Source organism: Sinohyriopsis cumingii, chromosome 3 (assembly GCF_028554795.1).
Source record: "Sinohyriopsis cumingii isolate HCF-2022 chromosome 3, ASM2855479v2, whole genome shotgun sequence".
Taxonomy (NCBI): domain Eukaryota; kingdom Metazoa; phylum Mollusca; class Bivalvia; order Unionida; family Unionidae; genus Sinohyriopsis; species Sinohyriopsis cumingii.
In genome coordinates, this window is record NC_142963.1 from 121,232,033 (window position 1) to 121,258,260 (window position 26,228).

The 26,228-nt window shown below is 33.7% G+C and overlaps 1 protein-coding gene across 1 annotated transcript in view; it reads right to left on the minus strand.

Annotated features, from left to right (window-relative positions):
- Positions 1-26,228, minus strand: part of LOC149803740 (intraflagellar transport protein 140 homolog) — a 107,471-nt gene that overhangs the window by 17,386 nt on the left and 63,857 nt on the right. The window contains exons 18-27 of the mRNA XM_089953498.1: positions 23,149-23,280; positions 18,251-18,477; positions 15,593-15,770; positions 13,960-14,043; positions 10,161-10,267; positions 9,622-9,717; positions 8,053-8,185; positions 5,757-5,900; positions 5,244-5,372; positions 2,039-2,221 (exon numbers count right to left, since the gene is read on the minus strand). Of these exons, the coding sequence (XP_089809624.1) occupies positions 2,039-2,221; positions 5,244-5,372; positions 5,757-5,900; positions 8,053-8,185; positions 9,622-9,717; positions 10,161-10,267; positions 13,960-14,043; positions 15,593-15,770; positions 18,251-18,477; positions 23,149-23,280 (1,413 nt within the window). The remainder of the gene's footprint in view (positions 1-2,038; positions 2,222-5,243; positions 5,373-5,756; positions 5,901-8,052; positions 8,186-9,621; positions 9,718-10,160; positions 10,268-13,959; positions 14,044-15,592; positions 15,771-18,250; positions 18,478-23,148; positions 23,281-26,228) is intronic.

A 26,228-nucleotide genomic window follows, 5' to 3' on the forward strand; every position in this document is an offset into this window, starting at 1 on the left:
TATTTTTATATGAAGTTGTTCATATTTCCCTACATTCCATTAAGTGGCTATCATCAGAAGGTGTTTCTATTTTTAATAACAGCAGCCATTTTAGATGGGATCTTAAGAATACATCTGAAAGGCATTCAAGCTATGACACTTTCTGTCAAATTTGGTCAAATTCTAATAAGTGGTTACTGGATAAAGGAGTCTGTATTTTTAGTAATAGCAGCATATATGATGGCAGACTGACATATTTCAACTTGTATAAACAATCAAGGTCTTCATGACAGTATGCTTTTCTTCAAGACTCAGTAAGCTGTATTCATATGTTTTGGAGATGTTTAATGGCTTTACTATTTTCAGATCAGCATCATTTGTATAAACTTTAAAGGTTTTTACTGCAGGATATTTTCTGTCAAGTTTGGTCAAATTGTATTCACCGACTTTGGAGAAGTCTTGTAAAGTTACATATTTTTAGCAACAGGAGCCATATTTAATAACGGAATAGAATCAATGGTACAATCTTGAGAGGTCTTCATATAAGGGTGCTTCTGTCAATTCTGGCAAAATTCAATTCAGCAATCCTGGAGAGAAAGTTGTTAAAATTGTTGCAATGGTGGTCATATTTGATATATGGACTGACCTTATCTATTTCTGGTACATTAGATGGTAGATCAACATCATTTGTATAAACCTGAAACGACTTTATGCCAGGATGCTCTCTGTAAAGCTTGGTCAAAATTCTATTCACTGGTTTTACAGATGTAATTCTTGGTCAAAATTCTATTCATTGGTTTTACAGATGTAATGCTTGGTCAAAATTCTATTCATTGGTTTTACAGATGTAAAGCTTGGTCAAAATTCTATTCACTGGTTTTACAGATGTAATGCTTGGTCAAAATTCTATTCACTGGTTTTACAGATGTAAAGCTTGGTCAAAATTATATTCATTGGTTTTACAGATGTAAAGCTTGGCCAAAATTCTATTCACTGGTTTTACAGATGTAATGCTTGGTCAAAATTCTATTCATTGCTTTTACAGATGTAACGCTTGGTCAAAATTCTATTCATTGGTTTTACAGATGTAAAGCTTGGTCAAAATTCTATTCATTGGTTTTACAGATGTAAAGCTTGGTCAAAATTCTATTCATTGGTTTCACAGATGTAAAGCTTGGTCAAAATTCTATTCATTGGTTTTACAGATCTAAAGCTTGGTCAAAATTATATTCATTGGTTTTACAGATCTAAAGCTTGGTCAAAATTATATTCATTGGTTTTACAGATGTAAAGCTTGGCCAAAATTCTATTCACTGGTTTTACAGATGTAATGCTTGGTCAAAATTCTATTCATTGGTTTTACAGATGTAAAGCTTGGTCAAAAATTCTATTCATTGGTTTTACAGATGTAAAGCTTGGTCAAAATTATATTCACTGGCTTTACAGATGTAATACTTGGTCAAAATTCTATTCATTGGTTTTACAGATGTAAAGCTTGGTCAAAATTCTATTCCCTGGTTTTGCAAAAGTCACTTAAAGGTTTTCATTAATAGTGGCCATATTATTTGATTGCAGATTTAGGTGGAGGATCATAATCACTTCATGCAATTGTGGTTTTTGTCAAGTTTGGTAAAGTTCTATTCTGCAGTTTTGGAAAGAATGTAATTTAAAGCCTTTTTATAGTTTTAGTTATGTCGCTATATTTGAAATGTGGGCTGACATCATTTGTACAAATCTGAAAGACTTCATGCCAGGATGCTTCTTGACATATTTAATCAAAATCTTTTCAGCAGTGTTTGTGAAAAGTTGTTTAAAGGTTTTTCTACTCTGTGTCACATTAGCCTTATCTGATGGCAGATCAGGATCAATTTAGAAATTTAAGAATTCGACAGGTCTTCATGCCAGGATGCTTTCTGTCTAGTCTGGTCAAATTCTATTAAGTAGTTTTGGAGAATAAACAATTTTAAGACATTTTATAGAGTAATGGTGGCCTTATTTTCCAGATCAGTATCAATTGTACAAATCTGAAAATCTCACAGCCTTTATGTCTTGTACTTACCTTCTTCCCAAGGGCTAGCAAATCCACTGCCTTGTCATATTGTCCATTCTCAAGGAAGAAGTTAGCACATCTCTGAAGAAGCTCTGGGTCAGCTCTCCCATCTAAGTCACCAGATATCATCTGAAGTGCTCCGAACTGCTTAGCTCGGAATGCAAGATCAAGAGCTCTTGAAAAGTTACCAGCCTGAAGACAGACATGTTTGCAAAGTAGATGTCATACCACATGGTCTTATATTATACAGGTAAAGGTCTATTTCTGGATGTGCAATAGAAGTCATACCACAGTGTCCAATATTACACAGGTAATGGTCTATTCTAGAATGTGCAATTGCAGGATTCTAATTTCTAAAAATGTTGTGCTTAAAAATTATCTGAATATGTCAAAATCATGCTTCAAATTTTCAAGCTATACTTTAATTTCTTCATTAAATTTCTCCAATATAAAAAAAAATTACCTCCTTTTTTAACATGGAGGGGGAGTTTCTCCAGATAATCTCAGTACCAGAATAGACCCTGATGGATCATTATGAATTTTTTTTTACTATAAACAAACATAGCCTGATACGTCGGAGGAGGAAACTGACTTTAATTGATTTGGCTTCCAGAATATTTAGTCTGTCTCCGATCATGATCAAATAGAATTACTGCAGATTATATTTGTGAATGTTAAATGGTACCAGGACATCACAATATTCATTAACTTTAGAAGGGCAGGAATTTATTGGTATTACAACATTTACTTTGCAGAAATGAGACTTAGCATGTCTCTTAACATGTTAAAAGACCCTCACAGTTACATTTAAGAACAAACTATATCATTTGCACAGTAAATATCCTTCTAGTGTCTAAATATTATGAATGCATCAGATATTGCTTGTATACACTCAGATGATTTCAGAACATGAATTATCAACCTTGGTACATAACTGTTTTATTTTCAAAAGCCAAAATAATGAGATACAATCTTCACATGCCATACTCTGTGACAGAACTACTAAACGATGTCATCAAGCTACATAATGAAGAAATTAAAATCTAAAACTAGTGTGGTTTAAACTAACATTTATGAACCATAATGAATTATACAGACCCTGCAAAAGGCAATTTTACCAGTGACATAAAAACAGAATGCAAAGGATACGCAGAATGAATTCAAGTATGTCGAATAAATACAAATGAAATTCAAAATTAACACAAATGAAATGAAGAATGCATTTGGAAAAAATGTAGAGTGCAAATGTAAAAATCTGCAGAAAGCAGATTAGTGAATGATAAACAAAAAAGGTTATGTAAGTATATATGAATTAGGGTCTTATGGCATATAGCACAACAATGGATATATGGTGCATATTAAAATGAAGATCTAAAAATGTAAATACAAAGAATTATATAAAAATACTTCCAAACAAATGTAGACACAAAGTACTGCAAAAGGAACAAAACAACATGGATGCATTTCATGAATTGGTCTGAAAATGACAATCCAGGATCAGATTCTTTACAATTTTTCATTCCTGATAAGCTGTCACATTATTCTTGTCAAGGCAGATGGAACTGATGTGATGACATCATCATGGTGGTTGCATCTGTAAAACATGGGGCCCCGAGTGGCCGAGTTGTCTAAAGCGCTCACCGTTCCGGATCACTGCCATCTCACCTCTGTCTGCGTGTGTTCGAGTCCAAGGCTCGGCTAGCGTGGGTACGTGGGAAAGCCTGCCAGTAGCTTCTCGTGGGTCGGTGGTTCTTCCCTGGGTTTTCCAGGGTTCTTCCTCCACCAGTTATACTGGCCACCATGTATAGCCTATCTTGTGCTGAAAAATGGCGTTAAACCACAACAACAACAACAACAACAGCATCTGTAAAACTCATATTTAAATGGAACAAAATACGTATCTCTAATAAAATTGCTGAAAAATATTTAAAAAGCAATATTTTTACATTTACTGCCACTTTGCTTATATTTTTATTTATTGTAAACTCAATGCTACCTTGCCATTTTTTGCATTAGCCACTTCATTAAAGCAGACTTTAATAAGGCAGAATACAACAGCAATAATTCCCTCCCTTTAACACTCAAAAATGAAAAACCAAACTTCAATAATTTCCATTTCGTTTCTTACAAGAAAATGGTGAACAGAAGATGCAAAATTCTGAATCTGAGACTGTAAATGTGGAACAACAAAATGATGGCTGAAATACAAGCATTAATGGAATGCAAAGAAAATGACAGCTGAAATACAAACATTAACATAATGCAGACTAAACGCAAATGAAATATTCTAAATACATTTCAAATGAAGCACAACTGAAAAGCAAACAAAATGAAGATTTGGTAAAATTACCATTTCAGGTTAACAGCTGTGCAATTCAACTCGTTATATAACATTCATTTCCACCATATGAAAGATTCTTTCTAAATGTCAATTTGACATTTTAAGCTTACTAAAATTGTGTTTCACAGCTGTATGTTAACTTATTATAAACCTTTATCATGGAAGTAAAATATATATTGATTCAAGTTAGGCACTGATAGTGAACTTAAAGTAAAAAATTTAAATTAGTGTCAAATTTATGAACAATCACTAATCCTACAGATAATACTGATCAACTGCACAATAAAGGTTAAAAGCTGTGTCAGTGAATCACCAATGAGAATTATTTTCCACAGCTGTTACAAAGTGTGGAGATAAAGGAAGAAAAGAAAAACTTATGGTAAGTAAATACATGAAGATGTCAAATTATATTTCCTGGTCAGTTTTTATTTGTTTGGATTCAGCTTCAAATGTGGAAGATTAGTCTGAAACATGAAAACTAATGTTTTCTATTGGACATGGGAATGGGGATGGATGTGACATGACATTTCTTCCAACTGACATGGATTAGCCTCCAGATTAAGTTATGTCAAGATCAATTTAAATAAAGACACTTGTGTAAATATCAAGCCTGTGTTAAGCAACAACCTTTACCAAGAAGCAAAACTGGCCTCTAGTGACTGGTGACCACTTAGTCTTGATTTCCTTTACATTTTGTTTGCTGCGATTGTAAAAATGTGACTGTTTAAGACTGATGGTGGCTAAAATAAGTTAACTTCTTACAGAGGTGTAAATGTCAGTCATAGTGCTGTGATATCTTGAATACCGTTGATAAAAGAAAGTAAACTGTAAAATGATTTAAAAAAATTAAAATTAAAATTAAAATTGAATTACCTTGTGATACAGCATGACAGCCTTATCCTGTGATCCTGGTTTCTGCTCATAGTATCTGGCGGCCTCCATCATGTCCTCAGGGCGTCCAAGCAGGGCTAGATTCAGCAGCTGATCCTCATAGCCATGTTCCTTGAAAAAGGGTAAAGAACATAGATCATGTCCAATAACAATACTGAAATTAAATGGCTAAGTCAGAGGGCAGTCAGTTTCCAAAGATGGCCTGCTCTATCTAGGAACTTTTAACCTGGTAAAAAGACATTCAAAAGAAAAGCTTAAATTGTGTTACAACTTTACAGGATATTTTTCAGTTTGAAGAAAGTATTGTAATATGAATAAGAAATATACTTTTTATTGGCTTTTAAAAATAAACTTTTATTCAGTTCTGCTGCATGAACAGTTCCAAATAACTTTCAAGGCATTCATGCTGAACACAATTATAAAATTATAAATTCATAAACCATGTACCTAGAAACAGCAATAGTAAAATGGATACTATTCTAACATATATCTTACCTTACATAATCTAATAGCATTGCCATAAGCTGAAGCTCTTTGAAAGAAGTGGATCGCCTCCTTTATGTGATCCTGATTCTCATACTGCCGTCCCAGATGATAGCATGCAGCTTTGTCTCCAGTCTCATTACAGATCTCAGATGCCTGAAATACAAGAGGATCTCACATGTCATGTTTTTATGAAATTCAGGAAATGATATGATCTCGGTTTTTTGAGCCTTGGACAGCAAAAATATTGGAATTATTCTACAAATTTAATGAAATTAACATGAAGTGAGCAGAAATATATTGACCAAAAAATGAAATATGCTGACTTTTCAGTCAATAAAGTGCCAGAAATGTTCTATGGTATTACCATTATTATAGTATTTGGATTACCTTGTACATTATCCTTATTCAAAACATGAACCACATGTAGGTTTATATTGTAATAAAGTTGGAGTATGAACATTTGGTTATATCGCCCCATTTTAAGGAATTCTTAGATTTGTGTGATTACTTGTGTGATAACCGGAATTCAGCGTAATGGAAATATCCTTAGCCTGAAATAATTAACCAATTACTAGGAACAAACGTCACAAGTGAAGTGTTAGTGAGTTTCCATGATGCCATGGTTCACTAGTAGTGAATTCAGGCCAAAACCAAATGAATGTCCCTGGAGTAAGATAGTCCATATTAAAATCCAGTGTACATTGGTGGTGTGATCATGAGAGATTATGTCTGGCTACAAAGATGACAAAATAGTGTCAATGCATGTTTAACTTTATCCACATTTGATGCAGATTCTGTTAACATGGATTTCAGAGATTGCATATTTGTTTAGTATGCTTTTATGAGATCACAATTCTGCACGATGTTTGATGTCATTCTTGCCACCATAACCGACAATAAAATCAGCTTTACAGGAAGAGCAGAATGCATATTCATATCCCTTTGAACTTGATTGCAACCACTGAAATTTCCATGCCAACCATCATTGGAATTTGTGATATTTTGGTTGCTTGGATTTTGGTACTTTGACACTGGCACTCTTAGATGTCTAGACAAACTTTAAATTCTTAAGCCCAACTTAACCTAGTTTTATGTCACTTAAGCTCTTGAGTAACCCAACCATACTTAATTAACATCTTTAATCCTGTCCAAATTACTTTTGATTATACAAATAGAATAGACTCTAAGGCAGTTCAGTCATGTGATCACAGGCAGTATTACCATAAATATACTAAACTTCAACCAGAATGTGAAAAAATTTGAACATTTTTTTTCTTCACAGGTAGTTATGTTTGCAGGAGATTTCAGTGAGTGATAGGAGGGATGGGAGACACCCCTAAACTTGGGAGAAAAACCCTCCAGAGTGGGAGGTTTTTATATATAACTGCGTATCATTTATTAAAATTTGCTGAATTAAAAAATAGGAACTGTATAAAATGCCAAGACAGTATTATCTTTATAATATAAATACAAATATAACTGAAGCTGCAATTAATGTACAAATAAAGTTATAGAATATTTGTTAGGTGATTGTTTATTTTATTATGTTTCATTCAAACATAAATTGAACAAATACAATCACCAGTACTAATGTCATCACAACAATGGTGTTTGTTATACCTGCCAATAAAAGAAAAATGCTGCAGCTTGTTAAGAGAAAAATTGTGTCAGTGTACAAAATCTGATCCTGGATTACTTCATGTGAAAGTGCTCTTGAATGTGGAAAACATATGGCAGCCTGAACGTAACTGATTTTAAAAACTGACATATTCATTTTCATTTATTATTTATTGTTCTGCAATTTGCATTTTGCTCTCCATTTCAATTACAAGGTTGCCGTCACTTCATATGCATTCATTCTGCATTTCATTTGCATTAAATCTTCATTTCATTTGAGTTCATTTCTGCATTTCACCGGTAAATTACATGTTTCAGTGTCTGTAACTACTACTATAGCTGACAACTGCAAAAAATAACTAGTGGCCAATAAAGGACAAAATCTTCTGTAAAATCAAGTGTTGGTGATGCCTAGCCTGAATGAATTAGGAAGTCAGTGTCGTTATATAGTTTTCCAACTTGATGAAAACTGGAAATAATATTGTTCATGGCATGACCACTTTATATCCAAAATCATGTCATAATGAAGGGTGCTATATCAAAAGAGAGCCATATCTTCATTTTATCTACATATCTGACTTTTATATAAAAAAAACACCTGTCCATAAAGGATAAGATTTTGTGGAACCTTCATAGATAGGTTTCAATATAACTCATCTCAACAGGAGAACAGAAACCATCTTCATACCTTGTCCATGTTGTTACAGTAGCAGTGGACTCTAACTAAAGACAGGTAGTCCTGAGCCATCTCGTAGTACTGCAAAGCACTATCAGTTTCCCCAGTACTCTCCATGTATTGAGCATACCATTTCAGCAAGGCCCTGGTTAACAAGATAACACCATATTGGCTTGTGTAAAATGCATGTACAATAACAAACATCTACTGATTTCATGTTAACTGCATACACCCTGATCTGCTGACATATATTGCGTCAAGAGATATGGATCTATGCTGTTCACATTTGTGTAAACACACAGGAAAATTCTAATAAAAGCAACATGGAAAATTAAGTAAAATATTACCAATGGTTAGAAATACACTTCTTACAATGTACATTTATGTTTGTATTTAAAAGTTAGGGATTAATATATGCATTTATTTTATGTTAGGTTATGAATTACTGGATATTCCTAGTGAAATAATTATGATAATTCACATGAGTTAAACACAATAAATATTTTTATGACTGTGTTGATAACATTACAATAAAAAACTCTCACCCATTTTTACATGCCTGCATAATCTAGTAGTAATTATTGATGTCTAGCATGCAGATGAATCAAATTCAAATCTGATAACTTGCATTTTTTATGTGCTGTTTTGAGTTGAACTTCGAATGAGAATTATGCAACTACAGATGTTTTCTATGGGATAAAGCAGAAAATAAAGAGGGATTGTGTGTTACTGAGACTATATCATACACTGCTACAAAACAAAAAGGACAATAGCCAAAATTCCTGGAGCAAAGTCGGTTGTCAATATGTGTATCTTCAGGTTATGACCATAATATTCATAAAGTTTCAAGGCAATCAATAAAAAACTGCTGGACTAGTTGTGTTAATGAGTGCCAGACAGAAGGATATATGACTTTGGCATTACTATAAACCCCCAGCTCTACTGTGAGTAAAAAAAATTGTTTGTAGCCCAGTTAGAAGTGAATTATAACTCTGCAGATGTGTCCAGATCCATTACTAAAAAAAATATCTCATTCAATATTTCATCCTATAAATATTCGAAAAGAGGACTTCTCCTATGGAAACATTTGTTGATTTTCAACTGTAATCTATTTTCAAGTTTGCCATTGTATAAAATAATTCTGTTATACAATAACTATAAAGAGAAAAATAAGAAAAGTTTAACATTTTATAAAGTTTTAATGGTATTTCATAAGTATTTTAATCATCTGTAATGAAAATATGCAAAACAAATAAACTATTTGGAACATTTTACAAACACTACTCTCCCATTGTAAGAAAATTGTCTTATTCTGGTTAAACCATATTTATTATAAAAAGATGACTAGTGTATACTGATACTTCTCTTAACAGTAAGTATGTGTTTGTGTGCACTAAACATTGTGATCACTTTACTCTATTGAAGGTAGTTGTACTGAAGTTGTTCTGGTTTCTCCTTGATTTTCTCCAATTTTCTTGGGTTATATGCCAATTAAATGATTACTGTGTAAATTTATGATGATTAAGCTATCCAAGTCATCACATTTAACTGAAAGTGCATAGAAAAATATCTTGTATATACTTGTCCTTATGCTTATTGATATACTGTTCCAACGTCTCTGGTTCATCAAACAGCATACGAGGGACTTCAAACCTGTGAGTGTCGGACTTCTCATAACTGAAAAAGATGAAAATATTATACTCAGAAAAGAATATAATCGTATAAGAATTAAATAAAATTAATCCTCATACTTGCATATAAAAAAGTTCAACTTTCAGTTGTATTTGTTGTCTGGTTTTTTATATCTGAAACTGTTACCTTTTCCTGTCATTTTTGTAAACTCATTTTGAATACTGAGACAATTACTGCCATCTTTAAAAGTGTAAAGCAAGTATTATATTTCTCACTTGTACCTGATAAAATTTAGTGAAATAAAAATAAATGTGTTGTACTCATTCTGAAGATTAATTTGTAGATGTGCACATTACTCAGAAAAACAGCTGTGAGTAATATGTTTATTGTGCCATTTACTATAAGACTGACTGAGATAAATCTCTAAATAATCATGAGAATGAATGAATGAAGCTATTAACTATAGTTACATAGTTATCTGCCCTTACTTTGGAATGGCTTCAGTGAAGTCTCCCTTGGCCTCCATGTGTTTAGCATAATTGTAGTAGGTGGCTCTCAGGTGAATCCTGTCATACATCTCTGCTGTCTCCCTTGCCTGAAATTATATTCTTTGAAATATACAACAAGCTGACAATGGCCTGCATGTCTAGCGAACTTCCAGGTTTCAGCAATGAGGGTGTTTATCAAGCTAAACAGTGCATAGTAAAGCTATATTTTAAATTCAAAGAGGGTGGGATAAAGAGCAATGAAATGAAAGGAAAGTTAAAAACTGCGACAATGTGGTTAACCAAGGGTGTTGATGGATACAGAAATGGTGTTTGAGGGATACAAAGACGGATGTATAGATGATACAGAGATGGGTGTATGGATGGAGACAGATATGGGTGTATGGATGGATAGAGATGGGTGTATGGATGGATACAGAGATGGGTTACAATAAGAACTGACTTACAGATTAACAAGGCAACACGGACAAACATCACATAATTACCAAGTCTATTTTGTTATATGCGATGGTGTATTGACTGTCAGTATCAATTTGGTAGCACATGCCCAGTCTACGATGCTTACAGACCAAGAATCATTTGACTTTGCAGGGAAAATGGAATGTAGAGTGAATAAAGAGTGAAAGCAAAACAAATGCAGTTCAAATGCAAAATGACAAAAACGAAATGATGAATGCAAATGAAAATGCAGAATGATGAAAGATATTAGCAAAAAAATATCAAGTACATTTTTTTCAGAGTGGCAAGTCACTCAGCACTAAGAGGTCAGTATTAAGACTGGTAAGAGTGGTGTCAGGATAATGTGACTGGGTGGGACATCATGCTACATGCCTGCGACAAGATGCCCCATTAATAGACATCAATAGAAACTGGAGTTGTGATAAGATTTTCAAAATGTCAGATACCAACATGTTCTTATAGACTAGACATCATATAAAGTCTTTTAGTGAAATCCCATGTCGATACGACCAGCCATTCAGGAAGAATGATAACAAGATTTCCACGATAGCTGCTGTGGTGGCCATATTGGATGTCTGAGTGGCACCATTTTTATTTAGGGCTAACTGAACCTTGGGATGAATGTATTTGTAAAGTTTTATGTCAACAGTACAAGTTTTGTAAGAGGAGTGCATATAACAAGCTTATACTAATGGATGGATGGGAATCATATGATTGACAATGGACAACAAGCCATTCCATAAACTCTTCTGATCTAAGACCAGTCAAGTAAATCTTAAGGAAGATAAACTCCTCCAAAGTGAACATAAATATTTATTCCTACAAACTGTAGAAAAAGGTGTTAAAAGATATACAAAATAAAAGAGAAAAATAAAATGGTCAAATCCTTACAACAAAAGGTCAAAATTTACCACATACAGTAAAACACATACTGTTAGAAAGTCCAAGATTTTCTCAGGTGGTATATCATCAAAACATAGGACAAGAGTGATACCATGCCAGTATCCACTGACAGCAGAACACCGTCATCTCAAGTAAATCAACTTCCACCCTGTGAGACACAAGACTTTTTTATGTGAACTCAATCAAGAAGCTTTTTGATGATGCAGAGATGCCAGAATTTTATCTGAAGAGTGGATCTCCCTCACCCATCACCAAAACAAGGGTGGGGACTTTAACAAAAAAAAGGGGTGGGGAGGGGGAAATTGTCATAATTCATCATTTACATAACACTTAAGTATAGTTTCTTTTTCTACATGCTCCACCCTGTTGGTCTCTGCTGAAATCAAAATGCTCATACAATTCCAATTCTGGTTGTATAAACATTAATCTGTTGACTGTTTCTACACTTAATCTTTTCCTTATCTGTGTATAAATAATCTTCTTTGCTGAGATCTCCCCACCCACCCCCTTCACAATCAGGTATTATCTGATGGATTTCTCTGCACTAGATGCATGTGATCAGGTGACTATGTGTGTTTTGCAAGAGTTGATATGCTAAAATTCAAACACTAATTTCCATTGAAAAAGGACAATTTTCCCAATATAACACATATTACACAGCATACGTCCTATCTTGATGTTATGTGTAGCCATATGCACTGTAACAGCCAAGTTTTCTTAAACTTTGATTCAAATTTTTGTTTCTTCTTTGGTGGATTTTCTAATCCAGCAACTGACATCATTACATAATTATCATTAGTGTCTGGTGAGAAACTTCACTTCAATTCTTCACTTTCTTCATCCTGATATATACTTTCCTATGTGCACCAGCATTAAGTTGAAAATAATCAGTAATACAAAAGCATATCAGATTGCATCCACATACACAGACCCTGAAACTGGCAATTTTACCAGATCTGCAGTTTATTTTCATTGCACCTGTGCTGCATTTGCATTTGAACTCTGTTAAAAACTGTTTAATGTGCTCCATTTGCATTCCAATCATATCTGCATTTCAGTTATCATCTTGTCATTGTTTTTTTATTCAGTCTTAGAAATGCATTTTGACTTTACATTATTGCTTCTATTCATCATGTGCTTTTGTTTTCATTCATTTAGAATAAAATGGAAATTATATACTGAAGTTGGACGTCTTGTTTTTAAAAATGTTAACTGAAGAGAACTACTGCTTACATATGCTGTCTTTGAAATTATTAAAAGTGTGCTTCAATTAAACAGTTAATGGATAAAACTTAAAAAGACAAAATTGAATTTACGATAAATAAAAATATAACTGCAACTGCAATGAATGTAAAAATACAGCTCAAAATATCTGTCAGCAAATATTATTTGTATTCATTTCTTGCAAACAAAAATTGTACAGATACAAACAATGGTGATTCTATCATCATATCAGTGGCATTTCTTACATCTACATCTACAAGAACAACACGTCTTATAAGGAGTGAACAAATGACTGTAAGTGTAAAGAATCTGACAGATTATAAAATCAGTGTAAAGAATCTGACAGATTATAAAATCAGTGTAAAGAATCTGACACAGATTATTAAATCTTTGTAAAGAATCTGACAGAGATTATCAAATCAGTGTAAAGAATCTGACATAGATTATAAAATCAATGCAAAGAATCTGACACAGATTATAAAATCAGTGTAAAGAATCTGACACAGATTATAAAATCAAATGGCTTCTTACTGTGAAAATTTAGCAGCAGCATAAAAATAATTGATCTTCAAATCCATTCATGAAATGCATTATTTTTTTTTGTGGGGGGCATTGCAGTTCGTTTTGTTTTCATTTATCAATCTTCATTCTGCACTTGCATTTATGCTCTTCATTTTCTTTATAATGATGTCATCATTTCCTTTGTGTTATTCTGCATTCTGTCTGCAATCAATTTTGCTTTCCATTTTCATGTCATTAGCAAAATTAACTGCTTCATGGTCTATTTTCAAAAGTCTAAGAGTGGCCTAAAATTGATGAAGATGCTGTGAATTTGTTTATTTTTCAAAGGTAAGAATTTGACTTGTTAAGTACAGAATATTTTCATGTGTATATAATTGGCATATATAACTTTGATCAGGGAAAGGGATGTATTTTTCTTCACAGAAGATTCATTCTACAATTCCATATATACTAACTTATAAATGGAACCCAGCTGCAAACAATATAGTCAGAGATCTGCCAGCACATTATCTGTTAGGTCTTTAAATCTCTAGTTCGTAACAGAATTTTTAAAAAATGCAAACTGTTCACCAAAGAATGGAAGTGATAGTAAATATATCTCATTCCACCACCCCAACAAGGGTGAAAATCTTACCTAGTTTTTTCTACAAAGGGAAGGAAAATTGTTAAGTACCTTGTCCCACTGTCCTGCATTCTGATAGAAAGCATTCAGAAGATCATATCTCTTGCAGTTTTTCAATAACCTTTCTGCGTCCTCCTGCAATGTTGACAACCTTACATGTACATTTCACCATAGTTATAAAGCACATATATGTTAACATCTAATGAATGGCCATTGTTAAAAGCATTCTTTGGCATTACCTATATTTGTTTCTCTGAAACTGCATAAAAATATACATGTACAATATTCTGACTGCATATAAGAGACTTTAGAATATGTGTGTGTGTGTGTGTGTGTGTGTGTGCAACACGTGTTGTATAATTAAGGGATATATGCAAGTCTTCAAGTTACCCATTATGTGTCATTCAAGTAATTTCTAGATTTTTAATACAGTACATACTACATTTGACAGAATGTACACATGAGAAGTATGGAAAAATTCAGGCAAATTTGCCTCTAAGTTGAAATGGAAAATGATCACAAAGTTTATGTCACATTTTGGGTTAAGTACTACCCAAATAAATATCTTTTTGGTTCATAAATTTACTGTAAATCATCTTAAATTGGTTCACAACTTACTGTGAATCACTTTAATTTTGTGGACATCAAATTTTTTTTTTTGAAAGTTAAAACAACGCAAATTCCTGCAAAAATAATTTCATGGACTTCTAATAAAAATAAAATAAAATAAAATGGTAACTATAGCTGTAAAATCTGTAAAAAGGATTATACTGACATTAAATTCCATGCCTTTGTCAGGAAAAAGGCTTAATCCCTACTAAGTAATGAAGTTCAAAATGCCAACCTCCTTCATGCAAGTATAAAGCTTGTGGCTTGTGACAATTAAAGTTCAGTGCTAAACAAAACCAATGAAAGTACACTGCTTTTCTGAAAACATTCTCTGCAATATATAAACATTTCTGTCAAAACTGAGTTGCACTTTCTTAATAAGCACAATGTTGTTGATTCTAAAGAATCCTCTAATTGTAAAGAAGCTCTTATTTGCTGGATACTGCACAAGATGCTGTTGAAATGAAGTAAATAACGTTCAATGACAGTGAAACTAGGGCAAAAATTGCAGTACTCAACTGAAAAAAAAATGGAGTTCCAAAGCAGCAAGAACATTCACTGCTGAGCTTGAGAGGAAAGTAAGTATAAAAAAAAACCAGTCTACAGCATAGCTGGTATGAAAGATATGGCAATACTGCTTAAATCATCACATGGGAAGCCCATGTTACTTGGTGAAATGGACCTTATTGTCCAGGATTGGAACCATACAATTTGGCAGAATGGTGGAGTACAAAATATGATTGTTGTGATGCAGAGTGCTGAAGGAATTGTTACAAATTACATTCCACATAAATTGGAATGACACATGGTGACTGACATTTTATTTTCTTAAGCTTTAATGTTCTCATGTTTCTCAAATACACACCCTAATATTTCTCATCACTATAGATAAAATTGGTATTGAAACAAACAAACAGATTGGTTTAGTTCATATTTTGTTGCGACTTAAAATTCTTGCTTCAGCCTATCCATAAAAACAGCAAAAACTGATACCCCAAGAATTTAGAATGATTCACAGAATTAAACCACAGAAAAAAGGACAAACATCCAACCATGTACATCTTGCACCACCTACATATAGACCCAGCTGCATGGCTAACACTGCAACCCTAGCATCTAGTTCTGGCTCTTTCATGGATTCCCTAAGGGCTTTGGCCCCTCTTGCATGTCCCATATTTCCTAGACACACACTGGCCACGTCCAGACGCCGACTCTTCACACACATCTTGGCCATGTTCTCCCAGACAGATTCACTGAAAGAATATGAAATACTATGTCTACTTGCTATTATGACTATCTGGTGTATCTATTCTTCCGTATTAGGAGTAGAACTAAGCATCATATTTTATTGCCATGAAAGTGTTTAAAGTGCTATCAGTGTATAACCTCAGATTATACCTTGTTATGAAAACCAATCAAGGTAGTCTTCAAATGCTACTGTCTGGGTGTTGGATGTCTGACTTTTAGTATAGAACCTAAATGTCAATAACAGAAAATAATCAAGCTCTAGATGGAAAGTCAGAGGTTTGCTTCCTATCAAGAGTAAAATTTTCTTAGATAAAATCTCCACAGCTGACCTGACTTAAATCTCAAAAAATAAATTGTTTCTTTCAGATTTAAGCACCTGTTTCAATGATTTATGTGTTATTTACATCAATAAGCCTATATAATATTATTTCAATATTAAGTACTTTATAAACACATTATTACATGAGAAATTATGTAATACAAAAGTAAAAGCATAATAGCAAAGGTTTCCAAATATACACAAGAACCATTTCACAAAACTTTATTGTCATGTCAAAAAAAAGGCTGCAGTTTTTGGTCCTTTTATATATAAGATTTTACAACTCATTTTAAGCAAATTTTATCAAAATTATTGAATATCTCAAACTTTTGTCTGTCAATAAATTATTCAACTTACTTTATAAACTTCATTTAAAATGTGAATGTGTGCAAGATCCTCTATATATTACAATACTTTCAATGCTAAATGTATTCATGTTTATGAGAAAAATTTTAAATTGTTCTTTAAATGTATAAGAATATATGATCTAATTGTAAAATGCAAAAAGGGCTTTTAATCAAGAGGACCAGATCACATGACATGGAGAAATAAAAGGGACAAACATATGTTTACCAATTTTACATGTTACATTATCCATTTATTTACCAATTTTACATGTTACATTATACATTTATTTACCAATTTTACATGTTACATTATACATTTATTTACCAATTTTACATGTTACATTATACATTTATTTACCAATTTTACATGTTACATTATACATTTATTTACCAAATTTACATGCTACATTATACATTTGTTTACCAATTTTACATATGATACATTAAACATTTGTTTAACAAGTTTATACGTGTATGTTAAGTTATACATTTGTTAACCAATTTTACAAGTGGATGTTACATTATACATTTTAATTTGCTTGCTTAGGAAATGCTGTTGAAAATATTGGGAATTTCTTGCAACGCAAAGAAATATCCATTGTCAAAAAGAGGACTTATGAAATGATTTAGGAGTGGTTTAGTTGTTTGGTGTTTTAAGGCACAGTAACACACTGAAGATTAAATCATGCTGAGGCAAGCAGAGTAAATTACAATGTCCAAGGACACACCACGTTAAACAATCTGGGCTGATCTGATGGCGGGAATCGACGCCACACATTCTGGTCTTGATTCCATTACTTTAACCACTGAGTCAATGTGGTCCACAAGTAATCAGGTCTTAAAATGAAACAAGAATATAAAATATTAATCATACTGTAAACTAAAATCGGCTCAACATGTTACAAGAACTGTTCTACTCATGCAAGCCAAAAACAGTCAAACCAATGAAATACAGAAACAGAAGACTACTCACACTATTTACATCCAGAAATTGTTCATACTGAAATGTACGAAGATTGGACCTTAGTATGCTTAAAATTAAAAAAAGGCTGGGGGGTCAAGGAGCTAGCTAGGTCACTATGAATGTCATGGTATTATGACCTTCTCGACTGGATTTTACATAGGATTCCTGACATTTTGACCCAGAAAATATATTGTTCAAATATTTTATCTAATTACATCCCGATTTTTAAAATACTTTTCAGAAATATTCTGAATGACATTTTTTTTAACAAAGAAAGAAAACGCACTGGTGACAAAGTTTCATTTAAATATCTTCAGTGCTTCAAAAGTTATACTCCAGGCATGGATACTGGTTACTGAATTACATTTTGCCTTGCTGCAACCTTGACACTGAGGCAGTGCGTGCGACACTGATATGCAATACACCATCCATTTGAGCATAATTTCATCACAATATCTTCCGTTGTTTATATGTTATACTCATGGACAAAGATAGCATACAAGATACAGAATTACATTTTTCCTTGCCATGACCTTGACCTTAATGCAGGGGCATGACTATCGTACATGACACACCTTCTAGTCATGATATATACTTGGGCAAATTTTAATGAAAATCTCTCCAACTCTCATCAAGTCACAAGCTAAACAAGCAGATGTTAGTGGACATACCGATGGACAATGTCAAAGTGTAATATATCTAAGACGGGTGTATAAAAAAGTTCTTTGATGGATATTACATGATTTTCAAACACTTGTGCTTAAATAAAATCATAATATAATTGATGACAATTACACCATAACCATTTCAGCTAGTAATCTGAACTAAGTCTCTCTATGAGATAAATGTACTAACCTCTTGATTAACTTGATAGCCTTGAAAGCCTCATCCATGTTTCCAATGGTAAGAAAGTAGCTGAAGTTCAACATAGCTTCCCTTGTTCCCTTGTCACTTTTTTCCAAACCAATGAAGTCCCGCATGACACGCCGTGATACCAGCTTGGGGTAAAGTACTGTAGCTGTGTCAGGATTGACAAGATGGTTTGAGTTCATCTGTGCAGTTTCTTCCTCTGAAGTCTCGGACTAGTATAGAATAAATGGAACAAATACAGGGGACAATGTTAATTTCTTGTGGCATTTTACTGGTGATCTGTTTTACTTCAAATACCTGGGAAAACCCTGGTAAGAACCACCAACCCATGCAAAGCTACTGTCAAGCCTTCTTACATACCCACACTGGCTGAACCCGAGACCTGAACCTATGCAGACAGAGGTGAGATGGCAGTGATTGGTAAAGGCGAGCACTTAAGACCACTCAACCACCCAGGGCCCTAAAACCCCAATTGTCTTCCACTAAGCCTGGTAACTGCTGATGGAGGACAACTCATGTTCTTGTGCAGAAACTCAATTGGTAACAGACTGAAGGACATCATAATATCATATACAGCTGGTGAATAAAAAGGAAAAAATTGTTTCAATAGCCTGAAAATTTAATCAGATCACTATTGTATCCATCTGAACATGTTTACCATAATTATACTGTTTACCAAAGTTTAACTTCATTTGATTATGCAGTCGAAATAGTTTTAAAAAAACATAAAAAAAATAAAAATAAAAAACAATCACTAAAATCGGTCTGAAAATTCAATTCAATAAGCTTGCCATATTTCATTGGCGTATGTCAAGCAACTCATATGTAATGATGCTAAGATTTTTCATGAAAAAATCAAAGTACAACAAAACTAGCACAGATTCAAAAGTGGTTTAAATTGCCTAAAAATCTTATCAGCTCATCTACAAAATAAATAAATTATGCATATAAACATGTTTTCCGATTTCATTCACCTAGGATAAGCAGGTTCTGTGTAGTCATGTTAAGATGGTTTACGCTGAAAATCTGAAGTAAAAGAAAAGATTTTTTCAACTGCAATTACATTCTACCAAGAATAATTACCAGATCATGTTAGCATTTAAAATTAGCTTCCACTACCTCATGATTCCAGCCCTCCCAGCAAGATTAAAAGATTCAACTTTCCCATCGATATACAATATTGTAAATTGATGGAGTATATTTCAGAAAATGAGTTTCAATTTTAAACGTCTCCTGAATCCTTTGTTGTACTGTAACATTTTCTTTTCTGAGTATGCTTAGCTTTAGACTGTCTCATGCATGTAATTGCAGTATGCTTGAAGACTCATATTTTTGCTATGCATTGTTGTTGATGTACAGGTTCCATTTCCTGGAAATTTTACATATGAAAACCTAAAATTTTGAGGTTCATTATTGTAAAATGGAATTATTTAAGAGAGAAAGATCATAACTTCAGTTGGGGACTCTCCAGGAAGATCCCTGCCTATGGCCACTGTCCTACCACTGATGTTTCAGTCAAGATCAGGAAATGTTGATCCTGGCTATTTTAAAATGGATGAAAATAAGCTAATGAAGCCACAGCAGATGTAAAGTCCAAGTAGTTGATAAAAACTCCATCATGGAAACTGATGCCTTCCTGTAGATGGATTCGGTGATTTCAACAATCTGTGTAAAACATTTCGGAGGGTGAATCAAACTGAGTCAGGATTTCCATCGGATGAACAAAATGCTTGGAAGGAGAGAGATGTGACTTATCCCCATTCATATGAAAATCCAGCTGATTGAGTTATGCTGTAGTTGTCATCATCATGAAAGACATGGAGTGAGTGATTACACAGTCTGGTGAAGGGCCCATGGACTGAGGTTGAGTCCAAACAGGACTTCCTGAAGCTGATACATGATCTCTAGAAATATGAACTGAAAGAGCTTACATGAAGATAGTGAAGTGAATTAGAATAGGAAATTAGGCATCTAGTGATTGTGTACTCATCCCTCATTACTGAAAGCTATACCAACTGCCATCTCCATCATAAACCTTGGCATAACTATAAATTTGCTGAACTGGCTTAAGTCTCTCACAAGCTGGAGCTTTCTGTTTGCTTTGTGCACCAGAAACATCTCCTTCAGCAAACTGATGCTTTCTCATTGCTGTCCGTGACCTTCTGTGACCTCCATTCAAGAATGGTAGAATAAACATGTAGAAGGCTGTTGAAAAAATCCAAAGTTATTCTGTACCACTTTGATCGCCAAATTGTTGTCCAGAAAGAGTTCAATGCAAGCTTGATGACAATCAAGGAGCCTGGTGCATACATGGAAAGTGTTGGCAAGAACAAACAAATATTGTCAGTCAGTAGGAATCATGGCAAAGAGAAAATTAAAACTAGTTTAAAATTAAAAATAGTTTTTAGTACTGTGAAGATTGTTGTTTAAAATGCAGTTGTGGACAAAACAACTCATACTAATTGGAGTTCTGTCCTTTTCACAGGGGTAGTCTTAACTTTGGGGCTGAGGTTGACACAAGTGAAAGGCAAAAGGACAGGGCAAGGTGAGATAAAGAGGCAATTCTCATACAGCCTCCATCCTTATGTTCTCTCTACAACCTCTGAAAAGCTGGGAATAAATGAAGGGTAATGATGATAGGGGCATGGGCTGAAGGTACTTGAGTGAAGACAAGTCAAGGAATATGGCATGTCTACATAAATCCAGGCTGCATGAGGTAATATGGGCACTTGCCATTGTGCAGCAAGCTGCCCTATTAACAATTTCATGTAAATTCCCAAGTGTGTTTGGTAGAATGAATGAGAGGCAAAGGTAAGGTCAGTATTAAGTTTCTCACCATCTTCAATGTTGTCTGGAACACTAAGTGTATTTTATAGCAATAACAAGATTTTCAAACAACTACCATGGCAGCCATAATGGATCTCAGATTTGGCACCATTTTCCTTTAAGACCAAGTAGACCTGATAAGAAATCTTTGGTGAAATCCTAATGAAATGACCATAAATTCAGGATGTGATGTGATTTGGATTTTTAACGTAGCTTTAACTATTTTTCAGTCATATCGCTACGATGTCTGCAATGTGGCAGTTTATAGTGATGTCTAGCACTGGGGCATCATGCCGCAGACATGTAGCATGATGTCCCACCCAGTCACATTATTCTGACACCGGGCCGACCAGTCCTAACACTAACCTCTTAATGCTGAGCGCCAAGCGAGGCAGCTGTTAGTACCATTTTTGTAAGTCTTTGGTATGACTCGGCCGGGGATCGAACCCACGACCTCCCGCATCTGAGGCGGACGCTCTAACCACTAGGCCACCGGAGCGGTCCCATAAATTCAGAAAATGGAGCAATAAGATTTTCAAGCTGGCTACCATGGAGGCCATATTGCAGGTCAGACTGGCACCATTTCATTTAAGACCAATTAGACATCATAAGAAGTCTTCTGGTGAAAACCTTATATTGATATGACTTTCTGTTCAAGAGGAGACTAAAAAAGATTTCAAGATGGCTGCCATTGTGGCCATAATGTAATGTTAAGTGGCACAAATTTCATTCAAGACCAACTAGACATTAGGATGAATGTGTGTGTAAAGTTTCACGGCAATCTTCCAAGCAGTTTATGAACTAATGGACAGGCAAAATATGGACCACATGCAATCTTATAAGCTCTTCTCATCAGTGACCAGCAGAGTTCAAAATGACCAAGTCATGTTATGAACCACAAAAAGGTGCAAACTGTACACCAAATAATGCACCAAAGTTATAACTCTCGAAAACACACAAAAAGGTGCAAACTGTACACCAAATAATGCACCAAAGTTATAACTCTTGAAAACACAAAAAGGTGCAAAATGTACACCAAATAATGCACCAAAGTTGTAACTCTCGAAAACACACAAAAAATCAACTCAATAGCACCAGCTATATAACAATGTTATTATTGCAAAAGTCCACAAATGAGGAAAAATATGCAAAATATACTGATGAAAAACAAAACATAAAGCTATCAATGCATAAAGCAAAGATAATAACAATAAAAAAACCACTAACTTTGCAAATAGATGTCTGAAAAAAAAAAAAAAGAAATCCAGAGTTTTCGGAGGTATAACAGTACACTGTTACCACTACTGAATGAAAGCTAAAATTATTTTTAAAAATCTGGAATAGGGTTAACACAGGGGAGGTACTTATAAGTTTCTTGGAAGAGTTACCTCCCACAGATATTTTTAGCATCTATATTATATATAGAAGGAAATGACAAATTTTTCAGTCTTTTATGAAGTATTAAAAGTTGATTCCTAATGTTAAATTTAATCAGGTAATATATTCCCCAAAAAACAAAATCTCACTAAAAAAAATCTTACTTGCTTAAATGACCTGGAAATCTAAAACAGTCATCTACATCTCACTGCTCCGGTGGCCTAGTGGTTAGAGCGTCCGCCTTGGATGCGGGAGGTCGTGGGTTTGATCCCCGGCCGAGTCATACCAAAGACTTACAAAAATGGTACTAACAGCTGCCTCGCTTGGCACTCAGCATTAAGAGGTTAGTGCTAGGACAGGTCGGACTGGTGTCAGGATAATGTGACTGGGTGAGACATCATGCTACATGTCTGCGGCATGATGCCCCAGTGCTAGACATCATTATAAACTGCCATACTGCAGATATCATAGCGATATGACTGAAAAATTGTTAAAGCTATGTTAAAAATCCAAATCACACACACACACACACACACCATTCTACATATTAACATCTGGACCAAATATCTTCTATCATAAGCAACTTCTGTGTAATCTTGCCCAAATGGCTTCAGGAAAAAATCATATCTCTCTTCTACTATTCCAGTAGGAGACATAATAAAAACTGACCCAATACTAACCTTTCTGACAAAGTAATGGTAGGGTACTTCAATGCCCAAGAGACAGCTGTATTTATCATCAAGAGCATAGCTGTCCTGGATCAATATCCCATTCTCCTGTGTACAGAACAGTGATACTACCATAATCTCATCCTGAAAAATACAAGACACTTTACTGCAGTTATACATTCAATAAACCTATATGATTACAACAGTAAACTGGTCTGTTCCATCATTAGTAAGTACTTACAAAACAGCATAATGAGAAAAACACAATTATATGACCTGACACATTAATGAAATTTCAGATTAGTGTCCAATTTATGAATATTTGGTTGCACAAAATAAATGTTACTTTTAACAGCATATCTTTTTCTTGGTGAAGACAACAACAACAAAGGAACTAAAGTAAAATCTGATAATTCTGAATATTCTTTCAGTGATAAAAACATGTAATTGCTACAAAAGGCCAGAAATATTCACCAATGAATTTAGAACTGTTTTGGACCTTTTCAGACTTACACATGGGAACAGCATGAGGAAATAAAGCATTGCAGTGGAGATAAAACAAGAGGCACAATGAGCCTGATGTTGTGCATCTGACTATCACAACTTAACAGTTGACCATTTCACTAAGTGGGCTTTTGTAATAATAATAATAATAATAATAATAATATTAATCATAATGCTTTATTTATAGAGGGTGACTCATTAGTTAAGGACTATTCTCTGTTGAGGCCCTCTTAAGGAGAGTATAATAATGCACATTATATGAAGATAGCAATAATTACTGTTTATTTTAACATGTTTTTTTTTAGTATTAAAATACTAAGTTCCATTATCTATTAGAAACACATACATGCTCATGATATCTCTTCTTAAATATTGCAATATTTTCAGCAGATTTTACATGTAATGGAATCTTGTTCCACAGAACTGTACCAGAGTATTGGAAGCTCTTTTTAAATTGATCTATTCTTGGTTTTGGTGCTAGAAGGTTTCCATGTGATACTGATCTCGACCGGTATTGTGTTGAAAAAGGCCTGAATAAATCCTGAAGATACTATGGTGCATTTCCAAGCAGACATTTATATAAAAGAACTGCCTTGTGAAAATCTATCCTGTCATATTTTGTGAACCATTTGAGTTCTGTAAACAAAGCTTTTGAGGGATGATCAATAAATGCATCTAAAATTATGTGTGCTGCTTGTTTCTGAAGTTTATAAATCCTGTTAAACTCAGATTTAGTATTTTGTTTTACCTTCATCAATTGCCATTTATTTACCATGTATTTTTTTAAAGAACAAAATCTATGTAAGCTATCTCCCAAACTTTACATTATATCAGCTGTACACATTTTTTTTAGTCTGTCAAAAATCATTTGCAAAGATAAAGGCATAATTATGGTAGCATGAATTTTCTCTTGCTCATAATCAAAGTCATCCAAGAGCTTTAAAAAGTGTTAATTTAAAGACAAAGCCTTAATTTGTGGTCTACAGTCACATGGCTTCTTTACTTTTATAATGAAATTTGTAAGTGTTTCAGGAGAAAAGCATATTCAGCTAATATTTGTTATTATGAGCCAAAAAGACAAAATATAAAAAATGCCATAACATAATGCACATTACATGTGAAAACTGTAAAGCAGCACATGTTTCAAACATCCTAACATAGCAATAGCTCAAACTTTATTTCACCAAATATGTCAAACTTCCATCCAAATATTTAAGAATTTAAAACATGGCAAGTATTTCAAAATAATTCTCTGCAAATTTTTTTTATACATTTAGACATGGTTTTTATAAGAAATATGTTCTAATTAGAGAAAAACTGAAAATTAGAGAAAAAAACAACATTAGTACCCAACAAGTATCTATCAAAGTTTAAAGAAATTCTGCACCTTAATTACAAACTGCACATAGTTTATGGTTGCCTGCAACCGTTCATTTGATACTTCTCCAGTTATAAATAGCAAATTGGTCATTTTAATCAGTGAAGGTGCATGCTTTTGTTAATTTGTATACAATTTTTTGTTTTTTTTATGCGTCTTGTATTCTAATTTGTTTTTTTTTTTTAAACTGGCTTCTATACTTTTTGCTATGAGATAAACTTACTACAACCAAAGCCTGTGATTCTCATACGTCAATGTCATGGTCACTTTACCTGATTTACTTTAGAGTAGTTCAATGGGAAAAAAAGGATTACATTGCATCCAGTTTGAGAACTATTTCTAACTGCAATGAATTTCATTAGTATGTATAGATCTTGCTAAAAATAAAACTAATTGGACATCTTCATGATCTAAGTCTATTTACCAAGATAAATCAAAATCTAATTCCCTAAAAGTGCAACAAACTGATCCACATAATTAATAGGCATGGATCTTACTCATTACTGAACTGATGAGAGTTTGATTATTTAAACCTATATTCCATGTCTGATCAGACTATAGCCTCCACACTGGCAATAAGCCCAGCTCAAAAAATTCAAGATCAACTCAAGCCAATAAAACCACCTATTCAGGAGTAGCAATAACAAGATTTTCAAAATGGCCACTATGGAAAACCTACTGCACATCAGATTGACATAATTTTCATTTAGAACTAACAAGACACTGTGAGAAGTCATCTAGCAAAATGCAATGTTGATATGACTTTCCAATCATCATCAGCAGCAAAAACAAGATTTTCTTAGAGCTTCCATGATGGTCATATTCAATATAAAATGGGCAACATTTTCACTTAGGACCAACTAGACATTATAAAACATAATTTATTGACAACCCTATGTGATTGTTCCAATCAATTCAGGATACAAAGAAAAAAAATCTTCACTGTCATGACATGACCAAAACTTGTGTGTTGATTCTAATTAATCACAGGCAAAGGAAGCAAGTGAACAAAGTGCGATTATAATACCCTCATTCATTCTCAAGTCCTCAGTAAAGCAATAATCATACACTCATTCATTCTCAAGTCCTCAGTAAAGCAATAATCATACACTCGTGCATCTCAAGTCCTTGGGAAAGCTTTAAATCATACATTCATGCATTCTCAAGTCCTCAGTAAAGCAATAATCATACACTCATGCATTCTCAAGTC